The 25,380-nt window shown below is 37.2% G+C and overlaps 1 protein-coding gene across 4 annotated transcripts in view; it reads right to left on the bottom strand.

The window, feature by feature from the left end:
• The window catches only part of ARHGAP32 (Rho GTPase activating protein 32), a 304,654-nt gene that overhangs the window by 200,932 nt on the left and 78,342 nt on the right, over positions 1–25,380 (bottom strand). For 2 of the 4 annotated variants that reach the window (XM_008021489.3, XM_008021488.3), the window contains exon 1: positions 16,401–16,758. The exons of the other annotated variants lie outside the window; for them this stretch is intronic. In XM_008021489.3, coding sequence (XP_008019680.3) covers positions 16,401–16,516 — 116 coding nt within the window. In that variant the 5' untranslated portion in view covers positions 16,517–16,758. Of the gene's footprint in view, positions 1–16,400; positions 16,759–25,380 lie in introns of those variants that run through there. 4 annotated transcript variants of the gene reach the window in all.

A 25,380-nucleotide genomic window follows, 5' to 3' on the forward strand; every position in this document is an offset into this window, starting at 1 on the left:
TCAATAAAAAAATGGAGAATCTACAATAGAGATAATAAAAAGGGAGCCATAAACAGAAAGCCTGTGAACATTAAAAAGATTCTAAGGCCAGGCCGGGCGTGGTGGCTCACGGCTGTAATCTCAGCACTTTGGGAGGTTGAGGCGGACAGATCACGAGGTCAGGAGATGGAGACCATCCTGGCTAACACGATGAAACCTCATCTCTACTAAAAATATAAAAAATTAGCCGGGCATGGTGGCAGGCACCTGTAGTCCCAGCTACTCAGGAGACTGAGGCAGGAGAATGGCATGAACCCGGGAGGCAGAGCTTTGCAGTGAGCCGAGATTGCGCCACTGCACTCCAGCCTGGGCCACAGAGTGCGGCTCTGTCTCAAAAAAAGAAAGAAAGAAAGATTCTGAGGCTAATTATGAACATTTTTACTGCAACGTAGTTGAGAATTTAATTGAAATGAACAAATCCTCTGAAGAACACAATTCACCAAAACTGAAATAAACAAAAAAATTTGTACAGTCCTACAGCTATTAAACAAAATTAATCTGTAAAGAAACTCCAAGCCCAAATGAATTCACTGAATTCTTTTAAACATACAAGCAAAAAATAATAACAATTGTATAAACATTCTTCCAAAGTATAAAAATAAAAGGAACACTTCCCAATCTATCCTATAAGGCCAAGCCAGATTTTATAGCAAAAGCTAGATATTACTAGAAGAGAAAATTATAGGTTGATATAATGAACATAGTTATAAAACTCCTAAACAAAATATAAAATCAAACCCAGTAATAGACAAAAAGGATAGTGACCGAAAGAGTTTTAGTTCAAAATGCAAATTGATTTAACGTTCTAAAATCAAGCCCTGTAATTGACCACACTATTAAAGGGAAATATATATATATATATATATATATATATATATATATATAATTTCTTTCTAATTTCTTCTAAAAAAAAAAAAACAGGATACATATGCAGAACGTGCAGGTTTGTTACATAGGTATACATGTGCCATGGTGGTTTGCTGCATCTGCTGACTCGTCCTCTACGTTCCCTCCCCTCACCCTCCACCCCCCAACTGGCCCCGATCTGTGTTGTTCCCCTCTCTGTGTCCATCTGTCCTCAATGTTCAACTCCCAGTTATGACTGAGAACATGCAGTGTTTGGTTTTCTGTTCCTATGTTAGCTTGCTGAGGACAACAGCTTCTAGCTTTGTCCATGTCCCTGAAAAGGACATGAACTCATTCCTTTTAATGGCTTTATAGTATTCCATGGTACATTTGTACCACATTTTATTTATCCAGTCTATCACTGATGGCCATTTGGGTTGGTTCTATGTCTCTGCTGTTTTAAATAGTGCTGCAATAAACCTATGTGTGCAAGTGCCTTTATAGTAGAATGATTTATATTCCTTTGGGTAATGGAATTGCTAGGTCAAACGTTATTTCTGGTTCTAGATCCTTGAGGAATTGCCATAGTGTCTTCCACAAGGATTGAACTAATTTACATTCCTACCAACAGTGTAAAAGTGTTTCTATTTCTCCACAGCCTCGCCAGCATCTATTGTTTCCTGACTTTTTAATAATCGCCATTCTGACTGGTGTGAGATGGTGTCTCACTGTGGTTTTGATTTGCATTTCTCTGATGATCAGTTATGTTGAGCTTTTTTTCATATGTTTGTTGGTCACATAAATGTCTTCCTTTGAGATGTGTCTGTTCGTATCCTTTGCCAACTTTTTGATGGGGTTGTCTTTTTCTCGTAAATATGTTTGAAGTTCCTTGTAAATTCTGGATATTAGACCTTTGTCAGAGGGGTAGATTGCAAAAATTTTCTCCTATTCTATAGGTTGCCTGTTCACTCTGATGAAAAAGTTTCTTTTGCTGTGGAGAAGGTATTTAGTTTAATTAGATTCCATTTGTCAATTTTGGCTTTTATTGCAATTGTTTTTGGCGTTTTTGTTATGAAGTCCTTGTCCATGCCTATGTCCTGAATGGTACTGCTTAGGTTTTCTTCTATGGTTTGGGGTTTTACCTTTAAGTCTTTAATCCATCTTCAGTTAATTTTTATATAAGGTGAAAGGAAGGAGTCTAGGTTCAGTTTTCTGTATAGGGCTAGCCAGTTTTCCCCGCACCATTTACTGAATAGGAGATCTTTTCCCCATTGTTTCTTTTTGTCAGGTTTGTCGAAGATCAGAGGGTTGTAGATGTGTGGTGTTATTGCTGAGGTCTCTGCTCTGCTCCATTGGTCTATATGTCTGTTTTGGTACCCTGCTGTTTTGGTTACTGTAGCCTTGTAGTATAGTTTGAAGTCAAGTAGCGTGATGCCTCCAGCTTTGTTCTTTTTGCTTAGGAGTGTCTTGGCTATATGGAGTCTTCTTTGATTTCATATGAAATTTAAAATAGTTTTTTCTAATTCTGTAAAGAATGTCAATGGTAGTTTGATGTGAATAGCATTGAATCTATAAATTACTTTGGGCAATATGGTCATTTTCACAATATTGATTCCTCCCAACCACGAGGATAGAATGTTTTTCTATTTATTTGTGTCATCTCTTACTTCCTTGAGCAGTGGTTTGCAGTTCTCCTTGAAGAGGCCCTTAATATCCCCTTGATAGCTGTATTCCTAGGTATTTTTTTCTCTTTGTAGCAACTGTGAATGGGAGTTCATTCATGATTTGGCTCTCTGCTTGGCTATTGTTGATATAAAGGAATGCTTAGGATTTTTACACATTCATTTTGTATCCTGAGACTGCTGAAGCTCCTTATCAGTTCAAGGAGTTTCTGGGCTAAGATGACTGGGTTTTCTAAATATAAAATCATGTCATCTGCAAACAGAGACAACTTGACTTCCTCTCTTCCTATCTGAATAACCTTTATTTCTTTCTCTTGCCTGACTTCCCTGGCCAAAACTTCCAATACTATGTTGAATAGGAGTGGTTAGAAAGGGCACCATTGTCTTGTACTGGTTTTCAAAGAGAATGCTTCCATCTTTTGTCCATTCAATATGATACTGGCTGTGGGTTTGTTATAAATAGCTCTTATTGTTTTGAAATATGTCCCATCAGTATCTAGTTTATTGAGAGTTTTTAACATGAAGGGATGTTGAATTTTATCAAAGGCCTTTTCTGCATCTGTTGAGATAATTATGTGGTTTTGTTTTTGGTTCCGAAGTCTACAGAACTCTACCCCAAAACAACAGAATATACATTCTTCTCAGTGCCACATGGCACTTATTCTAAAAATGACTACAATTAATAATTTGAAGTAAACAGTCCTCAGCAAATGCAAAAGAACTAACATCACAACAATCTCTCAGACCACAATGCAATCACATTAGAACTCAAGATTAAGAAACTCACTCAAAACCACACAATTTCATGGAAATTGAACAACCTGCTCCTGAATGACTCCTGGGTAAATAAGGAAATTAAGCCAGAAATCAGGAAGTTCTTTGAAACAAATGAGAACAAATAGAGACAACATACCAGAATATCTGGAACACAGCTAAAGCAGTGTTAAGAGGGAAATGTATAGCACTAAATGTGCACATCAGAAAGCTAGAAAGATCTTAAATGGACACCCGAACATCACAATTAAAAGAGCTATAGAGGCAACAGCAAACTAATCCAAAAGCTAGCAAAACACAAGAAATAACTAAGATCAGAGAAAAAATGAAGGAGATAGAGACATGAAAACCCCTCCAAAAAAAATCAAGGAATCCAGGGGTTGTTTTTTTGAAAATAAACAAACAAACAACAACAACAACAAAAACTAGCTAGACTAATAAGGAAGAGAGAGAAGAATCAAATAGACACAATAAAAAATGTTTAGGGACACCACTGACCCCACAGAAATACAAACTATCATCAAAGAATACTATAAACACCTCTACACAAATAAACTAGAAAATCTAGAAGAAATGGATAAATTCCTGGATGTATACACCCTACCAAGACTAAATCAGGAAGAAGCTGAATCCCTGAATAGATCAATAACAAGCTCTGAAATTGAGGGAGTAATTAATAGCCTACCAACCACAGAAAAAAGCCCAGGACCAGATGGATTCACAGCCAAATTCTACCAGAGGTACAAAGAGGAGCTGGTACCATTCCTTCTGAAACTACTCCAAACAATTAAAAAGGAGGGACTCCTCCCTAACTCATTTTATGAAGCCAGCATCATCCTGGTACCAAAACCAGAAAGAAACACAACAAAAAAAGAAAACTTGAGGCCAATACCTCTCATGAACATCAATGCAAAAATCCTCAATAAAATACTGGAAAATCAAATCCAGCAGCACATCAAAAAACTTATCTACCACGATCAAGTTGGCTTCATCCTTGGGATGCAAGCCTGGCTCAACATACGCAAATCAATAAATGTAATCCATCACATATAATTTCAATAGGTAAAATTTAATACCTATTCATAAATTCTTTAAAATATTTTAATGCAAATTAATGAAAAACACAAATACAGCTAAGCATCACACTTAACACTGAAATACTGAATGATTTCCCACTGAGATCATAAACAAGACAAGAATGTGGTCTTCTATTCAACACTGTACTTGAGGTCTTATTCACTTGGGGAAAAAAGCAAGAAAAAATGTAGAAATTGGAAAGGAAAACATTTTTCTTTATTTGAAGACATGACATGTAAATAAACAATCTAAAAGACTCTATAAGCAATTTAAAATTAATAAGTTAGCAAGATCACTGGTTTACATGGTCAATATGTAAAAAAACAAGTGTATTTACATATATCACTATATACAGTTATTTATTAAGGCAAAAAATATATCAACAACACAAGATATACTTTTAATATTTTTTGTACAATAGACTACTCATAAATAAAAAGGAATTTGCAAAAAGTAGATGAATTTCATAAATGTGCAACAGAAATCAGACATTAGAGTACATGGTATATGATTCTATTGGCATTAAGTTCAAGCTAAATTAATCTACTGTGACAGAAGTCAGAATAATGGTTATCTTTGGGAGAAGTACTGACTAGAAGGGACAAGGGTTTTGCGGTATGGTAGAAATAATCTATACCTTGATTGGGTCGTCATTATCTGGGTATATATTATGTATAAATTTATCAAGCTGTACATTTATGATTTGTAGACTTTACTACATGTGTCATGCCTCAAAGTGTAAAAGTTTATTGGTAAATGTTACACAGTTTAAGAGGTGTAAAAATTATATTTATATATATTATGGGCCATGTAATGATGAATCAACTCCATAAGAAATTTAGTATCCATTTATTTGACTCTCTTATTCTATGCTTTTAAAATTATGGACAAATTTTATCCTTAAGGTGTTTGAATGTAGTTTCATATGTAACAAAAAAGCTGTAGTTAAGGATTGCCAACCATAAAACCTAAGTAACCTACTGCTGTATTTTTTACCAGAGTTTTCTGTAAAACATCTTCAGATTTAAACCTGAATGCATTCAATGAAAATGAAAAATGGGAGAGAAAACTACTTCTCCCAAATTGAAAGATTATGGGAACCAGCCTCATCATCTTGCTGTTTCCTTCATTAAGAAATTATGTAAATATCTGTCATATATTCATTTTATTTGCATGAGATTCTTGCTCATAACTTATGAAAAATTACACTTGACAATGTTGAAGTTCCACAGAGAAGTCCAAGCACATTTCTTTCTCAAGACAAATATAGCATATTGCCCAGGAACTGCACCTCAGGGACTGTTCACTCCCAGGAATATCTTGGTCCCTGGAATAAATTCCAAGCAGCATGTCTTTCTCTTTTTATTCTTCCGATCTGTTTTTATTTCTTGTTCTTTGCCAAATTTGGTTCCGGTTCTGCAATAGTTACTATCCACTGGTGGCAACAATGGCTGGAAGTCCGTTTTATGGTCAGACCATTTTGATATCTATTCTCTGTCAGCAACGGAGAATTTGGTTTGGTAGTCAATTTTTGTCTGTCTGTGTAGAAATATGCCTCAATTCCACTGGAGGGAACAGCTCTTTGAGATATGTCCTAAGTGCTCAGTTTGGTGTTCTCTATTCATTTTACCCATGGCTGATGATATAAATCTGAGACTACCAGCGTTGTGTGTGCCTGGAACTGATAAAAGCAATTATCTGCTATCATAGGGTGCAATAAATTTTCCTACTTTCAGAGGATATTAATAAATTAGATTGCAAAGCCTCTTAAAATATAGGAACTCTGTTCTGGTTAGCCTATATGGACTAATAATCACTTACAAAAATCTAATATTCCCAGAATTCCTAGAAAATAAAGAAACTAACTCTCTAACACTGATGGGGACAGTTATATTGGTGGTGACTATGGAACAGAGGTTTGCTGAAGCCAGCTGGAATTCAGTTTTGGTCACTTCCCACTCAAAATGTCTTATATACTATCAATCTTCATAGGTATTACAACTGAATCATACACAAATCAAAAAGGTATATAAAGAAAAATTATTTCCATCCCTGTCTCCAATCTGCCCAATTCCAACCCATTAAATTCTCTACCTGCCAAGGTAATCAATTTCCTATATATTCTTCCAAACTTTATTACTATAGCTGTATATATTCATACATAAATTATTCATATGAATGAAAAAAATACATCCACACAGAGTATAAAAGCAATGTGTAAATATGCTGCTCCTTAGTCGGTTTACACATTGTTGTATACCTTGTTTTCCTCTAACTTTTCCTGGAGACTTTCCATATCAATTCATAGAACTTCTTTGATGTTTTTACAACTATATAATGTTCCCCTGTGTAGCTATTCCATAATATATTTAACTAATCCCCTACTGATGGATACTTGAATAAATTATTTCCAATCTATTGCTATTATAAACAATGCTACAATAAGTTTATACATTTCTATGTCATTCTATATATGTACAAGTTATCTGAAAAACAAATTTTGAACAGTAAAAAAAATTCTTTTTATATATTAGCCCATTTTTCTATTGGGTTGTTGGACTTTTTCTTAACCATTTTTAGTTCTTTGTATATTAAGATTAATCCTTCATCTGTAATATGAGTTCCAAGTATTTTTCCCAGGTTGTCATTTGTCCTTGTTTATTTTGTTTTTTGTAATGTAGATGTTTTATATTTTATGTAGCCTCATTTCTCAACCCTTTCCTTCATGGCTTTTTTTTTTTTTTAACTGCTTTAAATCATAATTAAAAATGCCTTCCTATTATAGAAAAAAATTGTTTTAATTCTCTATGTTTTCTATTAACTTTTTTGGTTTGTTTTGTTTTGAGACAGGGTCTCACTCTGTCACCAGGGCTGGAGTGCAGTGGTGTAATCATAGCTTACTACAGCCTCAAACTCCTGGGCTCAAGAGACCCTCCCATTTCAGTCTCCTGAATACCTGGGACTACAGGCATGTACCACCATGCCAGACTAAGATTTTAATTTTTCTTTTGTACTGACAGGGACTTGCTATGTTGACCAGGCTGTTTTCAAACTCCTGACCTCAAGGGATCCTGCCACTTTAGCCTCCCAAAATGTTGGGATTACAGGCATGAGTCACTGCACCCAGCCTTCCTTTAAAAATTTTTATGTTTTCATGTAGTACATTTAAATCTTTGATCATTTGTAATTCATCCTTGGTATGAGGTAGGATTCCTATTTTCTTTATTTCCACAGGTGAATATTCAGTTTCTCCAAAACTATTTACTGAATAGTACATATTATCTCCATTGGCTTTTCAGAAGTCATCTTTACCATACCTAAATGTTCCTACGAATGTGGGTATATTTCTAGGATTTCCATTCTACCCCATAATACCTTCTCTTCATGTCCCACAACCAACGAGTTTTAATTACTGAGACTAAGACTTCACACTACAACATCTGGTTGCAAAAGTCCTCTATATCCACTACCCTTGTTCTTTTTCTTTTTCCTACACAGTTTCTTGGTTAAATTATTTAGCCAAGATCAATTTAGTTTTTTAAGAAGGATTATTATCATCACATTAAATTTATAAATTAACTTAAACTAACACCTTTATGGTGCTGTATATTTCCAGTTATGAACAAGGCATATTATTCAATTGTTCCAAACTTCTTTTATGTTCTTCAATGATGTTTTACATTTTTATCATGTAGGTTTTAGAGTTTGTTGTTAAGTTTATTTCTGGTATCTTATCTTCCTTGTTGCTCTTGAAAGTGGCACTTTTTCTTCCATTCTATCTTCTCACTAGTTATTGTTTGATACACTATTTTAAGCCCTGTTTTGCAGATTGGAAAAGTGGAATGCTTGACCATATCTTGGTCATTCCAGATGTGGAAAACTATTTTTTCCTGGAAGACCCCACTCGCCATCCTGAAGAGGACACTGAAGCAGCCATTCACACTCCTAAGACCCGCCAAATTGCATGAAAGGCACCATGATTCTGCCTCAGTGAATGTTCCCTGCAGGGAAGTTTCCCCTCAAAATCTATGAAAAAAACTTCCCAGTGGACTTCCAATCCTAGACTGCATATATGTAAGGAAGCAAATCTCTCCAAGTATCTCAAAAATCATTAAGTTAAATAGGAAAAAATAAATCCTTAACAGAATGGTATGGATGGCACCAGAATGCCAGAGATCAGACTTTGATATACTTCTGAAAGACAAAAAGATTGAAAAACTTAAAAGCAAGTGGGATCATACTGACCTAAAGAGAAAAACAGAAGTTCAAGGGCTATACCCCACCCCTCTCCACAACAAGAGAGATGCTTGCCCCCAGGGTACTAACAAAAACTGGAAAATTATCCTGTAAAGAAATTTAACAACTGACCAGAAGGATGAGGGCTCCTAATGTGGGTGTGTGCCCCTAAAAGAAGCAAGGCAGAGCCATATGCATCATAGGGCTACTGAAGAAAACACAGTAGGGGAAAGGGCAAAGAAGGGCAGATATTTTGCTTAGCAGTTAAAAGATAGGTTTGAACAGTCAGAATAAAACAGAACATGTACACTGAATGAATAAAGCTCCAAAGCTCAAGAAGAAAGAAAATAACCTAATATTATACAAATACCTTGTGTTTCTACATCTATATGGTGAAGAACCCTTAAAAATAATTTCTCCACTCAAATTGAATTTGAACAATTAAAAAAAGAAGATGAAATTAGTGAGCTAAGAGAACAAGTACCAAAAAAACTTCAATTCACAAAGTAAAATGTAAAAAGAAATATATCATAAAAGACTAAGGGGACTTAATAGAGGCAAAGGCAATAACAATAGGAAACAACAAAATTTCTTCCCTAACACAAAGGTTTGACTCTGTAGACTGAAAGTCACTAAGTTCCAAACTAAACAACTCACTAAGTTCCAAACTAAAGAACTGATAACAAAATATACATAACTAACAATAAAAAAGAAACTCTTAACAAGTATTCAGGCAAAAAGAACATGTTACCTACAAAGAAAAAGAAAAAAACACATTGGTATTTAAACTTATATAAGAAATCAGAGACCATCACCCAGAGAACTTAACTGAACAAAAATACTGAAGATATCAATCAAATACAAATGATTCAAAACAGATACATTAAGATAGAATGTGATACAGAGAAGAAGCAACATAAACACTAAACAATGACACAAATAATTAAATCTGAATGAAAAAACAAAAAACATTAAACTGAGGCAGAATGGATGAAAAAGAGAGTTTCAAAAGTCTCATCTAGAAGTATGAGACTGAGAGGAGGAAGTTGAAGTTTCCTAAAGATCTTACTTTATGAGGAAGAGAAGTAGAGGAGAAAAGAGAACCATGATTTAAAACACAAACACACACACACAGAAAAAGAGAGAGAGAGAGAGAGAGAGAGAAAACCTGGGTGAAAGAAATTATCTTATTTTCAAATACAGAAAATACATGTATGATTATAAGAACATGGAAAGGGAAATTAATCATTAATGTAAAGAAAAGTATAGTGAAACTTTCAAAATTAAGTATCTGGGAAGGTTTTGCTTGCTCTGTTATTACCTTGCGAAGCTAGTCACTTGACATGTTTAATTTTTAAAAAAAGAAAATTGACTAATTTATAAATAGAGCTTTAAATGTTTCAGGGATTCCCATTTATTTTTGAAAGTCCCACTGACTATTTAAGGGAGTTTAGTGCCGAAGTGAAATGCAAGAGTTAGAAAAATTAAGTTTGGGTTTAAACTTTTTAACTTTAATTAAACAACCTAATAACCAGGAAGTTTTATACAAGTTTATACAGTTTCTGTACTCGAGGGCCTTTCGTGAACATCAAAATACACCGATAGATATAAGAAAGGCCCACCTTGGACTTCATCCCAAAGGGCTGAATTACTAAAATACCAAGAAAGCCTTGTACTGGCATGCCTCATGGTTAAGACAGATTCATTTCGCAGATCACGAAGACAGCCTAATGGCTAGCCTCCATTACTGCCTGAAATTTTCTGAGATTAAGGGAGGTTCACATCAGACTTTGCTGATCACTATTAAATTCACTGATGAGAGTATGTTGGGTGAGTGTTATACTTAGTGTTAAAAGAATATTTTAGAAACTTCTTCTACACAGCAAAGAAAACAATCAACAAAGTGAAGAGACAACCCACAGCAAGGGAGAAAACATTTGCAAACTACCCATGGGAGAAGGGATTAGTAACCAGAATATATAAGGAACCCAAACAACTCTGTAGAAAAAAAATGTAATAATCCAATTTTAAAATGGGCAAAAGATTTGAACAGGCATTTCTCAAAAGACAGCAACAAATGGCAAACAAGCACAGGAAAAAGTGCTCAACATCACTGATCATCAGAGAAATGCAAATCAAAACTGCAATGAGATATCATCTCACCCCAGTTAAAATGGCTTATATCCAAAAGAAAGGCAATAAGAAATGCTAGCAAAATGTGAAGAAATGGGAACCCTCACACATTGTTGGTAGGAATGTAAATTAGGCAACTACTATGAAGAAAAGTTTGGAGGTTCCTCAAAAAAACTAAAACTAGAGCTACCATATGATCTAGCCATCCCACTGCTGGACATATACCCTAAAGAAAGGAAATCAGTCTACTGAAGAGGATCTGCACTCCCAATTTTCTTGCAGCACTGTTCACAATAGCCAAGATCTGAAAGCAACCTAAGCGTCCATCAACGGATGAATGGACAAAGAAAATGTGGTACTTATACCCTATGGAGTACTATTCAGTCATAAAAATAATGAGATTTAGTCATTTGCAACAACATGGTTGGAGCTAGAGGTCATTATGTTAAGTGAAATAAGCCAGGCACAGAAAGACAAACATCACATGTTCTCATTTATATGTGTGACCTAAAAATCAAAACAATTGAATTCACGGATGCAGAGTAGGATGGTTACCAGAGGCTAGGAAGGGTGGTGGGGGCGTAGTGGGGGGTTGGTGGGGATAGTTAATGGGTCCAAAAAGTAGTTAGAGTAAATGAATAAGGCCTAGTATTTGATGGCACAATATGGTGATTATAGTCAATAATAATTTAATTGTACATTGAAAAATAACTAAAATAACAAAAATAACTAAAATTGTACACTGAAAAATAACTTTGATTATTTATAAAACAAAGGGTAAATGCTTGCAGGGATGGATACCCCATCATGAGGGGATGGTTACCCCATCTTCCATGATATGATCATTACACACTGTATGCCTGTATCAAAACATCTCATGTACCCCATAAAAATATACACCCACTATGAACCCCCCAAAATTAAAAATAATTTTTTAAAATAACATTTTACGAGCTAAATTAAATCCTAGATGTTTCTTCAAGGTTACAAAGCAATATAAGTTATATCATTTTGGGCAAAATATACATCTTTTTTGACATCATAAGTAACAGGTTATTAAAGATGAGATGCCTTGGAAAGCCACACAGTATAAAATGGGTCTGGGTGTGATACTGGTATGGACATACAGTTAATTGGGTTTTTCTGTTTTTTTGTGTGTTTGTTTGTTTTTGAGATGGAGTCTCATTCTCTTACCCAGGCTGGAATGCAGTGGCATGATCTCGGCTCACTGCAACCTCTACCTCCCAGGTTCAAGCGATTCTCCTGCCTCAGCCTCCAAAATAGCTGGGATTACAGACACCCACCACCACACCTGGATAATTTTTGTATTTTTAGTAAAAGACAGGGTTTCGCCATGTTGGTCAGGCTGGTCTCAAACTCTTGACCTCAGGTGATCCGCCTGCCTCGGTGTCCCAAAGTGCTGGGATTACAGGTGTGAGCCACCAAGACCAACCTCAATTAATTGTTAATATTCCCTCTCTATACTTCCGGGATCATTAAAACTGGCTGGGAAAACTGATATCAAGAATTTGTGCACAAGATAAAAGAACAGGCATAGCAATAAAAACAGAAAATCTTGAAATTGTTTGACGGGCTTCCAGGGAAAATGAGCTATTAAAAGAAATCATCTAGATCCAATCTGATCGCCTGGGCCTGGGAGTTCAAGGCTATTGTGAGCCTAGAAGACGTATAATATCACAGTAAAGACCCTTATTACCTACTTAGACTGTCTCAATAGCTTCTAATTTGTGGCATCCTTCCAAATAAGATAACTGGTCCATGGTCCAGGGGTTGGGAACCCCTGAGGTAGAGGATGAATAATGCAACCAACCAACCAATCAAGTGCATGAAGTATCATTAGTTCCATAATGCTATAAATGAATGAAGGCACTGTCCCCCCAAATTAAAATATGTTCACCAAATAATCCAGTTTAACTAGAGTCAGAGGTTTCTTGTCACTTAAAATGAATTGCTTTAATAATGGAGACATACATGAAGATCAGCGATCTGGGCATCTACAGATCCTGATCAAAAATATGGTTCAATTATACACTATATCATCTCTGTAGCTGCTTCAAATTATATGTCATATTTGCCAGGCTATCAGCCCATAATGTGATATTAGGGAAGTCTAAACAAAACCATACAATAAACATTTCTACCTTCAAATGCCAAACAACTAGAACCTTCCATGATTCCTAGGTGTACTAGAGGTCACTTTTTTTCTTTTTTTTTGTGGAGACAGAGTCTCGCTCAGTCGCCCAGGCTGGAGTGCAGTGCCACAATCTCGGCTCACTGCAAACTCCGCCTCCTGGGTTCATGCCATTCTCCTGCTCCAGCCTCCCGAGCAGCTGGGACTACAGGCGCCCGCCACTACGCCCAGCTAATTTTTTTTTTATATATTTTTAGTAGAGATGGGGTTTCACTGTGTTGGCCAGGATGGTCTTGATCTCCTGACTTCGTGATCCACCCTTCTCGGCCTCCCAAAGTGCTGAGATTACAGGCGTGAGCCACCGCACCCAGCTGAGGTCACATTTTTTAAAAGTCACTTTATTGGGTTCATCACTTCATTTTTAGGATGGTGACATAATGTATATATCATTGGTGCTCATAACCTCCTCAAAAAAAACGAATTTCAAAACTGAGATATCAGCTGTAGCCTCTTACAAGTTACCAGTTAGCAGAAAATAGCATTTAGCAGCAGATAGCCCCGAAACTCTTCATTAGTCTTCACTTTCAAAGTCAGTGACACCTGGGTTCAAATTTCTGCTCCACCACACGCAAAACTTTGCTCTACCATGACAAATGTGGGCTATGTGACTCCCTGAGTCATAAATTCCTCATCGAGAAACTAGGAAAAATGATACCTGCTTTATAGGAGTGATAAGCAGTTACTGATATACTGTAGATATGATATACTAGGCATATATATGGCCTAGTACATTACATATAACAATTTCTAAATAAAGTTTTTCTTTCTTGATAGAATTAAAACATGTATGCTTTTTGTTTTCTGTCTTATATTCCTCCTTCTTATCCAGGGATGGATTTTTCTAATGATCTCTAGGAACTATTTTATTGTAAGGGCTAAATATTCTAGTCTAATAACTATTTTGCCACAATGACAAGGTAGGTAATAATACTGATTACTAGCTTCACACTACAAGTAAGAAATCAGAAAATGAGAGATCTGCGAGTCAATGGCAGACAAGTTTAAACTACCTCCACGAAGGAGACTGGCAACTTCCCATAGTGCAAGAATGTAATAAAAAGGATCCTTTCATCCAACTGAGTCCAAAAATAAATGCTATTTCAAAAGCTACTGGACAAACATTAACTTGTCTCTGAGAGTACTTCCCCCTAAAGCAGATGGCACCTGGAAGCACCAGAAGCCTACATTCTAGGTGCAGTGTGACTTTACTCTCTTAGCCATGGTGCCTCAACTTACACAAGAGCAGGCTTTTAGGAGTGCATTTAAAATGTAGTTTAGAAGCTATTCAGGGAAAAAGAAAAGTGCACAACCTTTTGCCCTCATCTCATTAGTTGTGTGTGTGTATGTGAATGGAAATGTAACCAATACAACAGCTTGGTGTCACATATATTAGCAGAGATTTTTACAAAAACACATTAAGACATTTTTTTAATTATTACATTAATTTTATAAAAACAACTGTCATACCACACTGAGTCTACTATTTGGTCCTCCCAAGGTTATAGCTGCAAGTCCTATCCGATCCTTCCCCTTCCACACCCACACATCCATTTTCCTGCAAGGCATCTCGCAGGAATGCCACCACGAGGTTGTGAAACCACTCCGCTGCCACATTTCCTCATGCCTCACTGCTGAATGTGTGAGAGACACTACATGAAATTGGACCTTGCCCACACCGCTTTGTTACATTTGTAAATAAAATAAGATGAAAACCCAAAGATGTAACTGATTGAAGAGAGCCATGGGTGCTATTCAGATAGGAAATATAATTATAAACAGAAGACAAATGCCCTGTGGTATCATAGTTTACTTAAACAACACATCACTAGCTCAGTTTCTCAGAATGAAAATGCTGTCACATACTCCCAAGGAAAAGAAGAGCTCAATCTTACAAAAATTTGCTTTTAAATGTCAAAAGAAAATCCCAGAGAGACGCCCACTGACTAACAAGTAAATCTAGGATTACAGTACCAAATTTGTTATAAAAACAACAACGAAATAAGTTCCAAGTCGTTTCTTCCTTTGACAAATACCCAAATAACTTCCATAATTTGAATACCAGGTCAAAAAGTTTTATTACAAACAAAACAAATACTTTATTCCTACTCATTGTTAGCAAGACACAAACCATATTAAAAAGCAGAAGATGTGACTAACAATTAGCATACTTTGGAAGAGAAGGGACTTACTCAAATTTGAAAGGCTAAATAAAATTATGGGAAAATGAGAAAGTTCAGACAAAAAATAATCATATGCTAATAAAATAATTCATTTTTATACTCTGAAAATTATTCTTATAAAATTTAAAATATATTTCTCATTTATTTGAACCCCTGAGTAAAAAATTTAGTGAGGGTTATCAACAGTTCCCAATATTCAATCCCTTCCATCATTTAACCTAGACTTTAAAAAATAAAATTTGTGGATAAAGAAATCCTTTGACTAGAGAAAAGGAGAAACTCTTTTTCAGCATTAAACACAAAGACAGTATCTGACGAAAATAGTATATTCACCTATCCGAGTTCTCATAGGTAAACTTACAAAAGATGTTTAATTGCACATGTGAGTGGCAGTGATACTATGCAGTGCAAACTTCAAACTTCATCAAGAGATTTTGTGATGCTCTAAAAGTATTAAATTGCTAACTCTGAATGAAAAAGAAAAGCCAGAATAAAGTCCCTTAAAATTTGCAACAGTACAACAGAATGAATGAAACACTGGTTCTGTTCTCACAAACTGGTTAAGACATCTTTCTTCACCACTGACACTAAACTGAGAGTTGCTTCATCAGGAGGCATCCTCTAAAAACTTCAATTATGAAGTTATTAATACTACCAGAGATTCAAACTCCAAGAGCGATTTGGGGGAAGGGGGGTGTGAGATACAAGATCAGAGGCAAGGGTAAGGCTCAAAGCCACAAAATAACCAATCTCTACTTAATCAAAATTTTTTATACCCATGCATAAGGCCAACAAAGCAGGCAGGCACGCAGACACACACACACACACACACACACATACCACATTCCAAGAAAAAGTGGAAGAAAAATCTGTTCGACACAAATTCAGATCAAATCTATTTGATACAAATCAGATACAGGAAGGGGTAGTAGTTCATTATGAGTCTCTACTTGAAATTCCTGAAAGGCTACTACAAAACCTGTCTAACACCTTCTCCTCCTGGTGTTCTAACAAGCCATGTAAAATGCATTTTACAAGTCCAGGGCAAGTTCTGGAATGAGGAGTGCTATATACAACTCAAAACCTGCCCCCTTCAGCTCCAAACCTTCCCCCAGAAAACAGAAAGTCTTATTGGAAGAGACTGAAATGCAGAGAAGAAAAAGGGGTGCGGGTGGGGGTAGGGAGTGAAGAGGACAAAGGAACTGTGAATTCCATAGTTACCTGAACTTCTCTTCCCTTTCTTCCTCTTCACAGTCAGTCACCTGGATTGTAACTTCAGACTCCAACCAGAAGACACTGTCATCCCCTGAAGTGCTACTCTCACTTTCAGTCTCCATCTTGTATTTAAAAAAAAAACAACAACTAGACCTCCAGGCATGGAATAAAAAGCACCAATATTCAGGCTGTTCAGCTCTACTTATGTATACTCAGATGTGTGGCTGGTACCCCAGTGACAGGTACTGGTGGTGGTTTAATTACAGTCAGGGTACAGACAGGAAATCACAGGCAGCACAGTCACTGCGTCTGACTGCCATACTGGGTGACACCTAGACCCTCCCACTGCCTTAGGCTGCGTGACCTACATAACCAAAAGCAGAATCCAAATGAAGGTGATTTTTTACTAATTATTCTGTAATAATGACTTTTCTCAAAGTTTCCACTTAGTAAGTTAAAAATAGGTATTTTCAAATTGCAAGCTTTATTTGTGTCCTTTTTTTGATCTCAGACTCCAGAAAGGTAAACAGAAAACTAGAAAGAATACCACCATCCACGGGCCAAGCACATGAGCAGCACAGTTATAGATCTCACAGTTAAGGAGGCTCACAATAAGCAGAGAAGATAAGTATGCTCTAGGGACCTGCCTAGGTTCATGCCTTCCAATATTATACCCATCTTTCCTTCCTCTCAGTAAGGACTGCCATATGCATCTCTGCTCAAGTATCCAGAGTGAGACATAAAAGCTGGGCTTGCCCACAATCCTCGAAAGAAAAAGTTTAAGTGTCACAAGTTCAAAGATGCTGACAATAACATCAAAAAAAAAAAAAAGCATGCAAAGTTTTTACACATTTAAACTGCAAATAGTCAAGGTGGCAATAAAATGACTTGCTGGGAAATGAGTGAAATATAGCATCCATGACTGTCAACAACACAACTGTTACTTAGAAAAGAGCCATGTTGACAGAAACTATTGACCTGTTGGATATTCATGGCTATTTGTCTTTTACTGAGCAGCAACAAACTGCAAAGCCCTTACCTTCCATTGTATCTGATTAACTTAAAAATTAAAAAGACATCCACTGATGTCTTCTTGAATTTTCATGTTTGAAAATAAAAACCCAAGCACAGTGGCTCACGCCTATAATCCCAACACTTTGGGAGGCTGAGGTGGATGCATCGCTTGAGCTCAAGAGTTCAAGACCAGCCTGGGCAACGTAGCGAGACCTCATCTCTATGGGTGTTAAAAAAGCAGCCAAGTGTGGTGGTGTACCCTGTAGTCCCAGCTACTCAGGAGGCTGAGGTGGGAGGATCGCCTGGGCCTGGGAGTTCAAAGCTGTTGTGAGTCATAATCATGCCACTGCACTCCAGCCTGGGCAACACAGCAAGACTCTGTCTCAAAAAGTATATATATAAATTTTAAAAACTTTTCAAATAAAATTTTTTAAACCAAGAACAGCAACAACATTATGAGCAAAGTCAAAATGCAAACAAGTTGAGAAAAAAATATTTGAAACATATCACAAAGGGTTTATTTATTTCAAATATAAAAAGTTCTTACAAATTTCTAAGACCTAAGAACACAAAAGATAAATAGGCAAAGGACATAAATATTCAGAGATAAATATAAAAGAAACTTAGAAGATGTTGAAAGTATTTAACTTCACTTATAACAGAAATGTAAAACAATAAGCAATAAGATGATTTTTTAAAAATCTATCACATAGGCAAAGCTTTTAAAAGGTTTTAACAAACTGAAAGAGGACACGGGAAAAGAAACATGCCTGTTGGTGGGAGTTTAAACTGGTACAACCTGTGTTCAGGGCAATTTAGCAAAATCTACCAAAATTCAAAATGCACATCTTTTTGGCCCAACAATTTCTCTTTCAGGAAATTATTTTACTTTGACAAGTAGAAGTAAGAGGCAAACAGGAACATTCATTCTGGTAGACGTTATAGTAGCAAAATAGAATAGCGAAGACCACCTAACTTCCTGAGGAACAGAAAACTAGACAAATTACAGAATACCCATAGAATGGAATGCTACACAGTGAGTATATGAAAAAACAAGGCAGCCCTACCGGTCATGATATGGAACAAAGCCTAAGGAATACTGTTAAGGCAAAGAAGAAAGGGGTAAAAGTATAGGACAGTATGTGCAGTATGCTATGCTACCATCTGTGTTTTAAATGAGGAGTTAGGAGAAACAAATGCAGACTATCTATGGAAGAAGAGAACCAGTACCAGTAACAGTAGTTGTCTCCAAGGAGGAAAACAGATAGCTGGAGAAGAGGAATAAAAGACAGACACGCTTGAACCTGCGAGGTGGAGGTCGCAGTGAGCCAAGATCACACCATTACACTCCAGCCTGGGCAACGAGTGAAACTCGTCTCAAAAAAATAAAATAAAATAAATAGTTTTTCACTATGTCATGCACATATAATCCTTCCCAAAATATTAACTAATTTTAAATAGAATCTTTCATGACCTTCAGTAAAGAATTGGATTTTTAAATATTATTTCATTAAGAATCTAGTTCTTTTTCTTCTAAACAATTCCAGCTCCTTTAAAGTGGTTTTTTTTTTTGGGTGGGGGAGTGTTTTGTTTCGTTTTGTTTGTTGGTTGGTTTGTTGAAACAGGGTCTTGTTCTGCACCCAGGCTGGAATGCAGTGGCACAATCTCGGCTGACCGCAACCTCCACCTCCCAGTTCAGGCAATCCTCCCGCCTCAGCCTCCCAAGTAGCTGGGATTACAAGCGTCTGCCACCACACCCGCTAATTTTTGTTGTTGTTGTTGTTGCTGTATTTTTAGTAGAGACGGGTTTCACCACATTAGCCAGGTTGTTCTCGAACTGCTGACCTCAAATGATCTGCCTGCCTCCGCCTCCCAAAGTGCTGGGATTACAAGTATGAGCTACTGTGCCCGGCCTCAAAGTGTTTTCATGAATCCTATTCACCTTTCCTTTTAATCATTCTTTTGTTCTTTCATTATTATGGCTGATTTCCCTCACTTCGAGGCTTTCAAAAGTGAAAAAGTGAACTGTGAGTGGCATTTTTACACAGAACACTGAAGGACAGTTTGATGTGCACATCTTTCAAGGCTTGTTCTGCTTTGATTCTGTCATCAGAAGTTTTTTAAAAATGTTTTTCCTGCCTCAGCCTCCTGAGTAGCTGGGATTACAGGCATCCGCCACCACACCTGCCTTTTTATTTTTAAGAGAGGAGAGGTTTCACCACATTGGCCACGGTGGTCACAAACTCCTGACCTCAAGTGATCTGCCCGCCTCGGCTGGAAGTTGCCATGAGCCGAGATCACACCATTGCGCTCTAGCCTGTATGACAAAAGCGAACCTCCATCTCAAAAAAAAGAAAAAAAAAGTTTTAAAATTCAAAATCAACATGTGTTTCTGTTTTCTGTTCCCTTCTCCAGTAGTAAATGAAAATTCAGCGGAATCAACAGGTGATGGTTAGCAGCAGGGGCAGGGATGGAACACAGCAGAGTCCATCACTCTGGCTACTAGAGTGTGAGAGACAAAGAGATACTGCTGAAGACCACAAGGTGGTTTTAACTCCTTTTCTTCCTGATTTGTTTAAACCCTGATCAGCCTTCACTTTCCCAACAAGCTTTTATAGAGCTGAAGTCTTTGACCTAAACCAAAGGAGTCACCAGCAGTAGTTTCGAACTAGCTGGTTCTCATCTTCTACCACCAAGAGGTAGGGAACCTGAGGGGAAGGGAAATACCTAATCCCACAGCAGCAAAGAGAGAAGCATTCTTACAGCAACAATTTAAACATTGCAAGTCAGAATGAATTTTTCCAAAGAGAAACATTGTTAAAAGTGCTTACTTTCCTAGTAGCAGTGGTAAGTAGTAACAATCACAGCAAACAGAGTCGGCCCACAGGTTCTGTATGCCTGGGTTCCACATCCATGAATTCAATCTCTTGGTTGAATCAAAAATATTCAAGGAAAAAAGAGGGATGGTTGCATCTGTATTGAACATGTACAGGCTTTTTCTTGTCATTATTCCCTAAACAATACTGTATGGCAACTATTTACATAACATTTACATTGTTAGTTATTACAAGTGATCTACAGATGATTTAAAGTATATGAGAAGCTGCGCATAGGTAATATGTAAAAACTACATTTTATCTAAAGGACTTGAGTATCTACAGATGTTGGTATCCACAGGGTGTCTTGGAAAGGAGTTCCCCATGAATACCAAGCGATGACTGCATATGCTGAGCACTGATTCTATGTGCCAAGCATTAGATTAAGGCCCAAACGTAACGAATCATCTAATTCTCACAACCACCTCATAAGGCAGGAGCCATCATATCACAGGTGAAGAAACTGAGGCTTAGCATAATAATTTCTCCAGGATTATCCAGTTCATAAGCTTGCATTAAAATACTTTTCAGGCCAGGATCAGTGGCTCACGTTTGTAACCCTAGCACTTGAGAGACTAAGGCAGGCAGATCACCTGAGGTCAGGAGTTCGAGACCAGCCTGTCCAACACGGTGAAACCCCATCTGTACTAAAAATACAAAAATTAGCCAGGCTTGGTGGTGCATGCATGTAATCCCAGTTACTTGGGAGGCGGAGACAGGAGAATTGCTTCAGCCTGGGAGGCAGAGGTTGTAGTGAGCCAAGATCGCGTCACTGCACTTCAGCCTGGGTGACACACAGAGACTCCATCTCAAAAAAAATAAAAATACTTTTTAAAAATCCAAGCCTAACTACACCATATGAAATGTTACTTCTGTGGGAAGACTATGTGGTTTGCATCTTGGTCCACATTCCACTCATTAGCCTAGATATCTCTGATCTCATAGTTTTTTTATTTTCTCTTCTTTGGGGGATGGGCCATGATACTGCTGAAATGCTGACCTACATCTAATTCTACACCCAATACCTGTATCTACATGGCTGAATGCAGTATACATTTGGGTTCACTATCGGGGAGGAGTATGGACAGGATATCACACAGCAAAACAACTGCAAAGCAGTAGGACCAAGATCTTGATGCCTCTTTCATTGTTCCTGTTCTCCCATCATAATACTATAACTGTTTTTTTCAAAACTGTTCAATACAATGCATGGCACATGGCCAAAGGGTCAATAATGTCTCCTTAATTGGGCACCAAGCTTTGTCCACAGACTGCTTCATGAATATGAATCTAAATATACATATAAAATTTATCAGCAAATTTTGTATTCTAAATGTGAATATGTATGTTCTGTGTAATTTATATGTATATATCATTTAATTGTATCAGAAAGAAAAATTAAGCAAGCATCCTTCTAAAATATTTCTAATGACTGAAGATTTTCCTCCAAACGTATGAAGCACAATATACATAATGTAAAAATGTCATTCATCATTATTCATTTTTATACTATCTATGCATTCATTCAAAATTTAGATTTTTTTATAACAATCATTTTTGTAGGTGTTTCCTCCACTGAAATAATTAACTTTGAAAAAACAACTGTTTCCTTCTTTATTATGGAACGCTGATGTATTCTGTATCACTATATATTGAGATTTGCTTTAATTCACAACTATATCTAAAGGGAAACAAGTCTTATGCATACCACGGCAATTTTATTTCATTAAAATATCAAAAACAAAGAATCCAACTAATTTAACATGACTCTCTACAGGTAACTTTAAACATAACAGAAAAGGTCTACTTGAATAGAAAATTGACCATTTCATGTTAGAGTAGATTTAGCTTCATTAAACACATGTATTCAAAGGGAACTGTTCAAAAAAGGTAAATGATATTTCTATAAAAAAGTTAAAATGGCTATCTTAAAAATACATCATCGCCACTGCAAGGATATATGAATAAAAGTCACTTTCAAAAAGCTGTTCTTATAAAACCAGAAAAAACAGAAATGGAGGTACTGTATTTTGAAGTCAAACAAGCTTAGACTCAAATATCAACTGTCATTTACAAATAGTGTGGTCTTAGACAAGTGATAAGGTTTGGCTGTGTCCCCACCCAAATTTCATCTTGAATTGTAGCTCCCATAATTCACATGTGTTGTGGGAAGGACCTGGTAGGAGACACTGAATCATGGGGGTGGTTTCTCTTATACTGTTCTCATGCTAGTGAATAAGTCTAACGAGATCCGATGGTTTTATAAGGGGCACCCCGTCGCTTGGTTCTTATGCTCTCTTTGCTGGCTGCCGTGTAAGATGTCCCTTTGGTCTTCCTTCATCTTCTGCTGTAATTGTGAGGATTCCCCATGCACGTGGAACCGTGAGTCAATTAAACCTCTTTCCTTTATAAATTACCCAGTTTCATGTATGTCTTTATCAGCAGTATGAAAACAGACTAATACAGTAAATTGGTACCAGTAGTGTGGGGCACTGCTGTAAAGATACCTGAAAATGCGGAAGCAACTATGGAACTGGTTAACAGGCAGAGGCTGGAACAGTTTGGAGGGCTCAGAAGAAAAACGTGGGAAAGTTTCGAACTTCCTAGAGACTTGTTGAATAGCTTTGACCGAAATGCTGATAATGACATGGACAATGAAACCCACGCTGAGGTGGTCTCAGATGGAGATGAGGAACTTGTTGGGAACTAGAGTATAGGCAACCCTTGCTATATTTTAGCAGAGACTGGTGGCATTTTGCCCCTGCCCTAGAGATTTGCAGAACTTTGAACTTGAGGGAGATGATTTAGGGTATCTGGCAGAAGAAATTTCTAAGTAGCAAAGCATTCAAGATGTGACTGGGTTGCTGTTAAAAGCATTCAGTTTTATAAGGGAAATGGAGAATAAAAGTTCAGAAAATTAGCAGCCTGACCATGCGATAGAAAAGAAAAACCCATTTTCCAAGGAGAAAGTCAAGCCAGCTGCAGAAACTTGCATAAGTAACAAGAAGCCTAATGTTAATCGCCAAGACAATGCGGAAAATGTCTCCAGGACATGTCAGAGATCTTTGTGGCAGTCCTTCCCATCACAGGCCCAGAGGCCTAGGAGGAAAAATGGTTTCATGGGCCAGGCCCAGAGACCCCCCTGCTGTGTGCAGCCTAGGGACTTGGTGCCCTGCGTCCCAGCTGCTCCAGCCATGGCTAAAAGGGGCCAAGATACAGCTTGGGCCATGGCTTCAGAGGGTGCAAGCCCCAAGCCTTACCTGCTTCCATATGGTGTTGAGCCTGCAGGTGCAGAAAAGTTAAGAACTGAGGTTTGGGAACCTCTACCTAGATTTCATACCTAGGTATGAAAACACCTAGATGTCCAGGCAGAAATTTGCTGCAGGGGAAGGGCCCTCCTGAAGAACCTCTGCTACGGCAGTGCAGAAGGGAAATGTGGGGTTGAAGACCCCATGCACAGCCCCCACTGGGGCACTGCCTAGAGGAGCTGTGAGAAGAGGACTACTGTCCTCCAGACCCCAGAATGGTAGATCCACCAACTGCTTGCACTGTGAGCCTGGAAAAGCTTCAGACACTCAATGCCAGCCTGTGAAAGCAGCCAGGAGGCAGGCTGTACACCCTGCAAAGCTACAGGGGCAGAGCTGCCCAAGACCATGGGAACCGACCTCTTGCATCAGTGTGACCTAGGTGTGAGACACAGTGTCAAAGCAGATCATTTTGGAGCTTTAAAATTTGACTGCCCCACTAGATTCTGGACTTACATGGGGCCTGTAGCCCTTTTATTTTGGCCAATTTCTCCTATTTGGAACAGCTGTATTTACCCAATGCCTGTACCCCCATTGTATCCAGGAAGTTAACTAACTTTCTTTTGATTTTACAGGTTCATAGGCAGAAGGGACTTGCCTCATCTCAAATGAGACTTTGGACTGTGGACTTCTGAATTAATGATGAAATGAGTTAAGACATTGGGGGACCATTGGGAAGGCGTGACTGGTTTGAAATGTAAGGACATGAGATTTGGGAGGGGCCAGAGGCAGAATTATGTGGTTTGGCTGTGTCCCCACCCAAATCTCATCTTGTATTGTAACTCCCATAATTCCCATGTGTTGTGGGAGGAACCCAGTGGGTGATAACTAAATCATGGGCGTGGTTTCCCCCATACTTTTCTCATGGTAGTAAATAAGTCTCAAAAGATCTCATGGTTTTACAAGGGGAAACCATTTTCACTTGGTTCTCATTCTTTCTCTTGTCTGCTGCCACATAAGACATGCCTTTCATCTTCCACCAAGATTGTGAGGCCTCCCCAGACGCATGGAACTGTGAGTTCATCAAACCTCTTTTTCTTTATAAATTGCCCAATCTCAGGTATGTCTTTATCAGCAGCATAAAAATGGACCAATACAACAAGCAACTTAAATTGAGTCTCAGTCTGGTAATCTCTAAAACAGAAAAAAAAAAAAATACCCTTATGATGTTAATGTATAAAATAGAAACAATGCATATAATGAAACTATAGTAGTACACAGTACAAAGTCCTCAATAAACTATAGTCATTGTCATCATTACTGTACCTGAATCATAAAATGTTTTCATTACCGTGATTATAGAAAAATTGAAAAAAAATCTTTGATCTCTGGCTTTTAAAAAACATAATCACTCTGTAATTTTTATTATTCTTAAAAAGAGAGTATTAATCTAAAAAATAAGAAACAAGTACCTATTAAGCCAGTACGTTATTTTCTAATTATCTGAATTCCTTCCATGAATGTGAAGTATGGCAAATTAACAATTACAACAGAAATTCATATTCTTCCTTCATCACATTAAAACAAGGATTACAAAGTAAGTACATATAAAATCAGATCAAAAGACAATTCAATAGGTCATTTCTAGTGCTCTTAATAAGTGACAGTAAGTGGAAATTTCATAACTGTATGAATGAGAACTCTCAAAATTCAACTGACATGGTCTTCTGTTTTTGAGTCCTATATCTTTCACTGTAATAAGCAAAGATTATAAATATACTTTCTGCTATTCAAGTTTGAAAAGTATGTAATGTTTATTAATGTAGAAAACTGCTTTCAACAAATATATAA

Source organism: Chlorocebus sabaeus, chromosome 1, assembly GCF_047675955.1.
Source record: "Chlorocebus sabaeus isolate Y175 chromosome 1, mChlSab1.0.hap1, whole genome shotgun sequence".
NCBI classification, from domain to species: domain Eukaryota; kingdom Metazoa; phylum Chordata; class Mammalia; order Primates; family Cercopithecidae; genus Chlorocebus; species Chlorocebus sabaeus.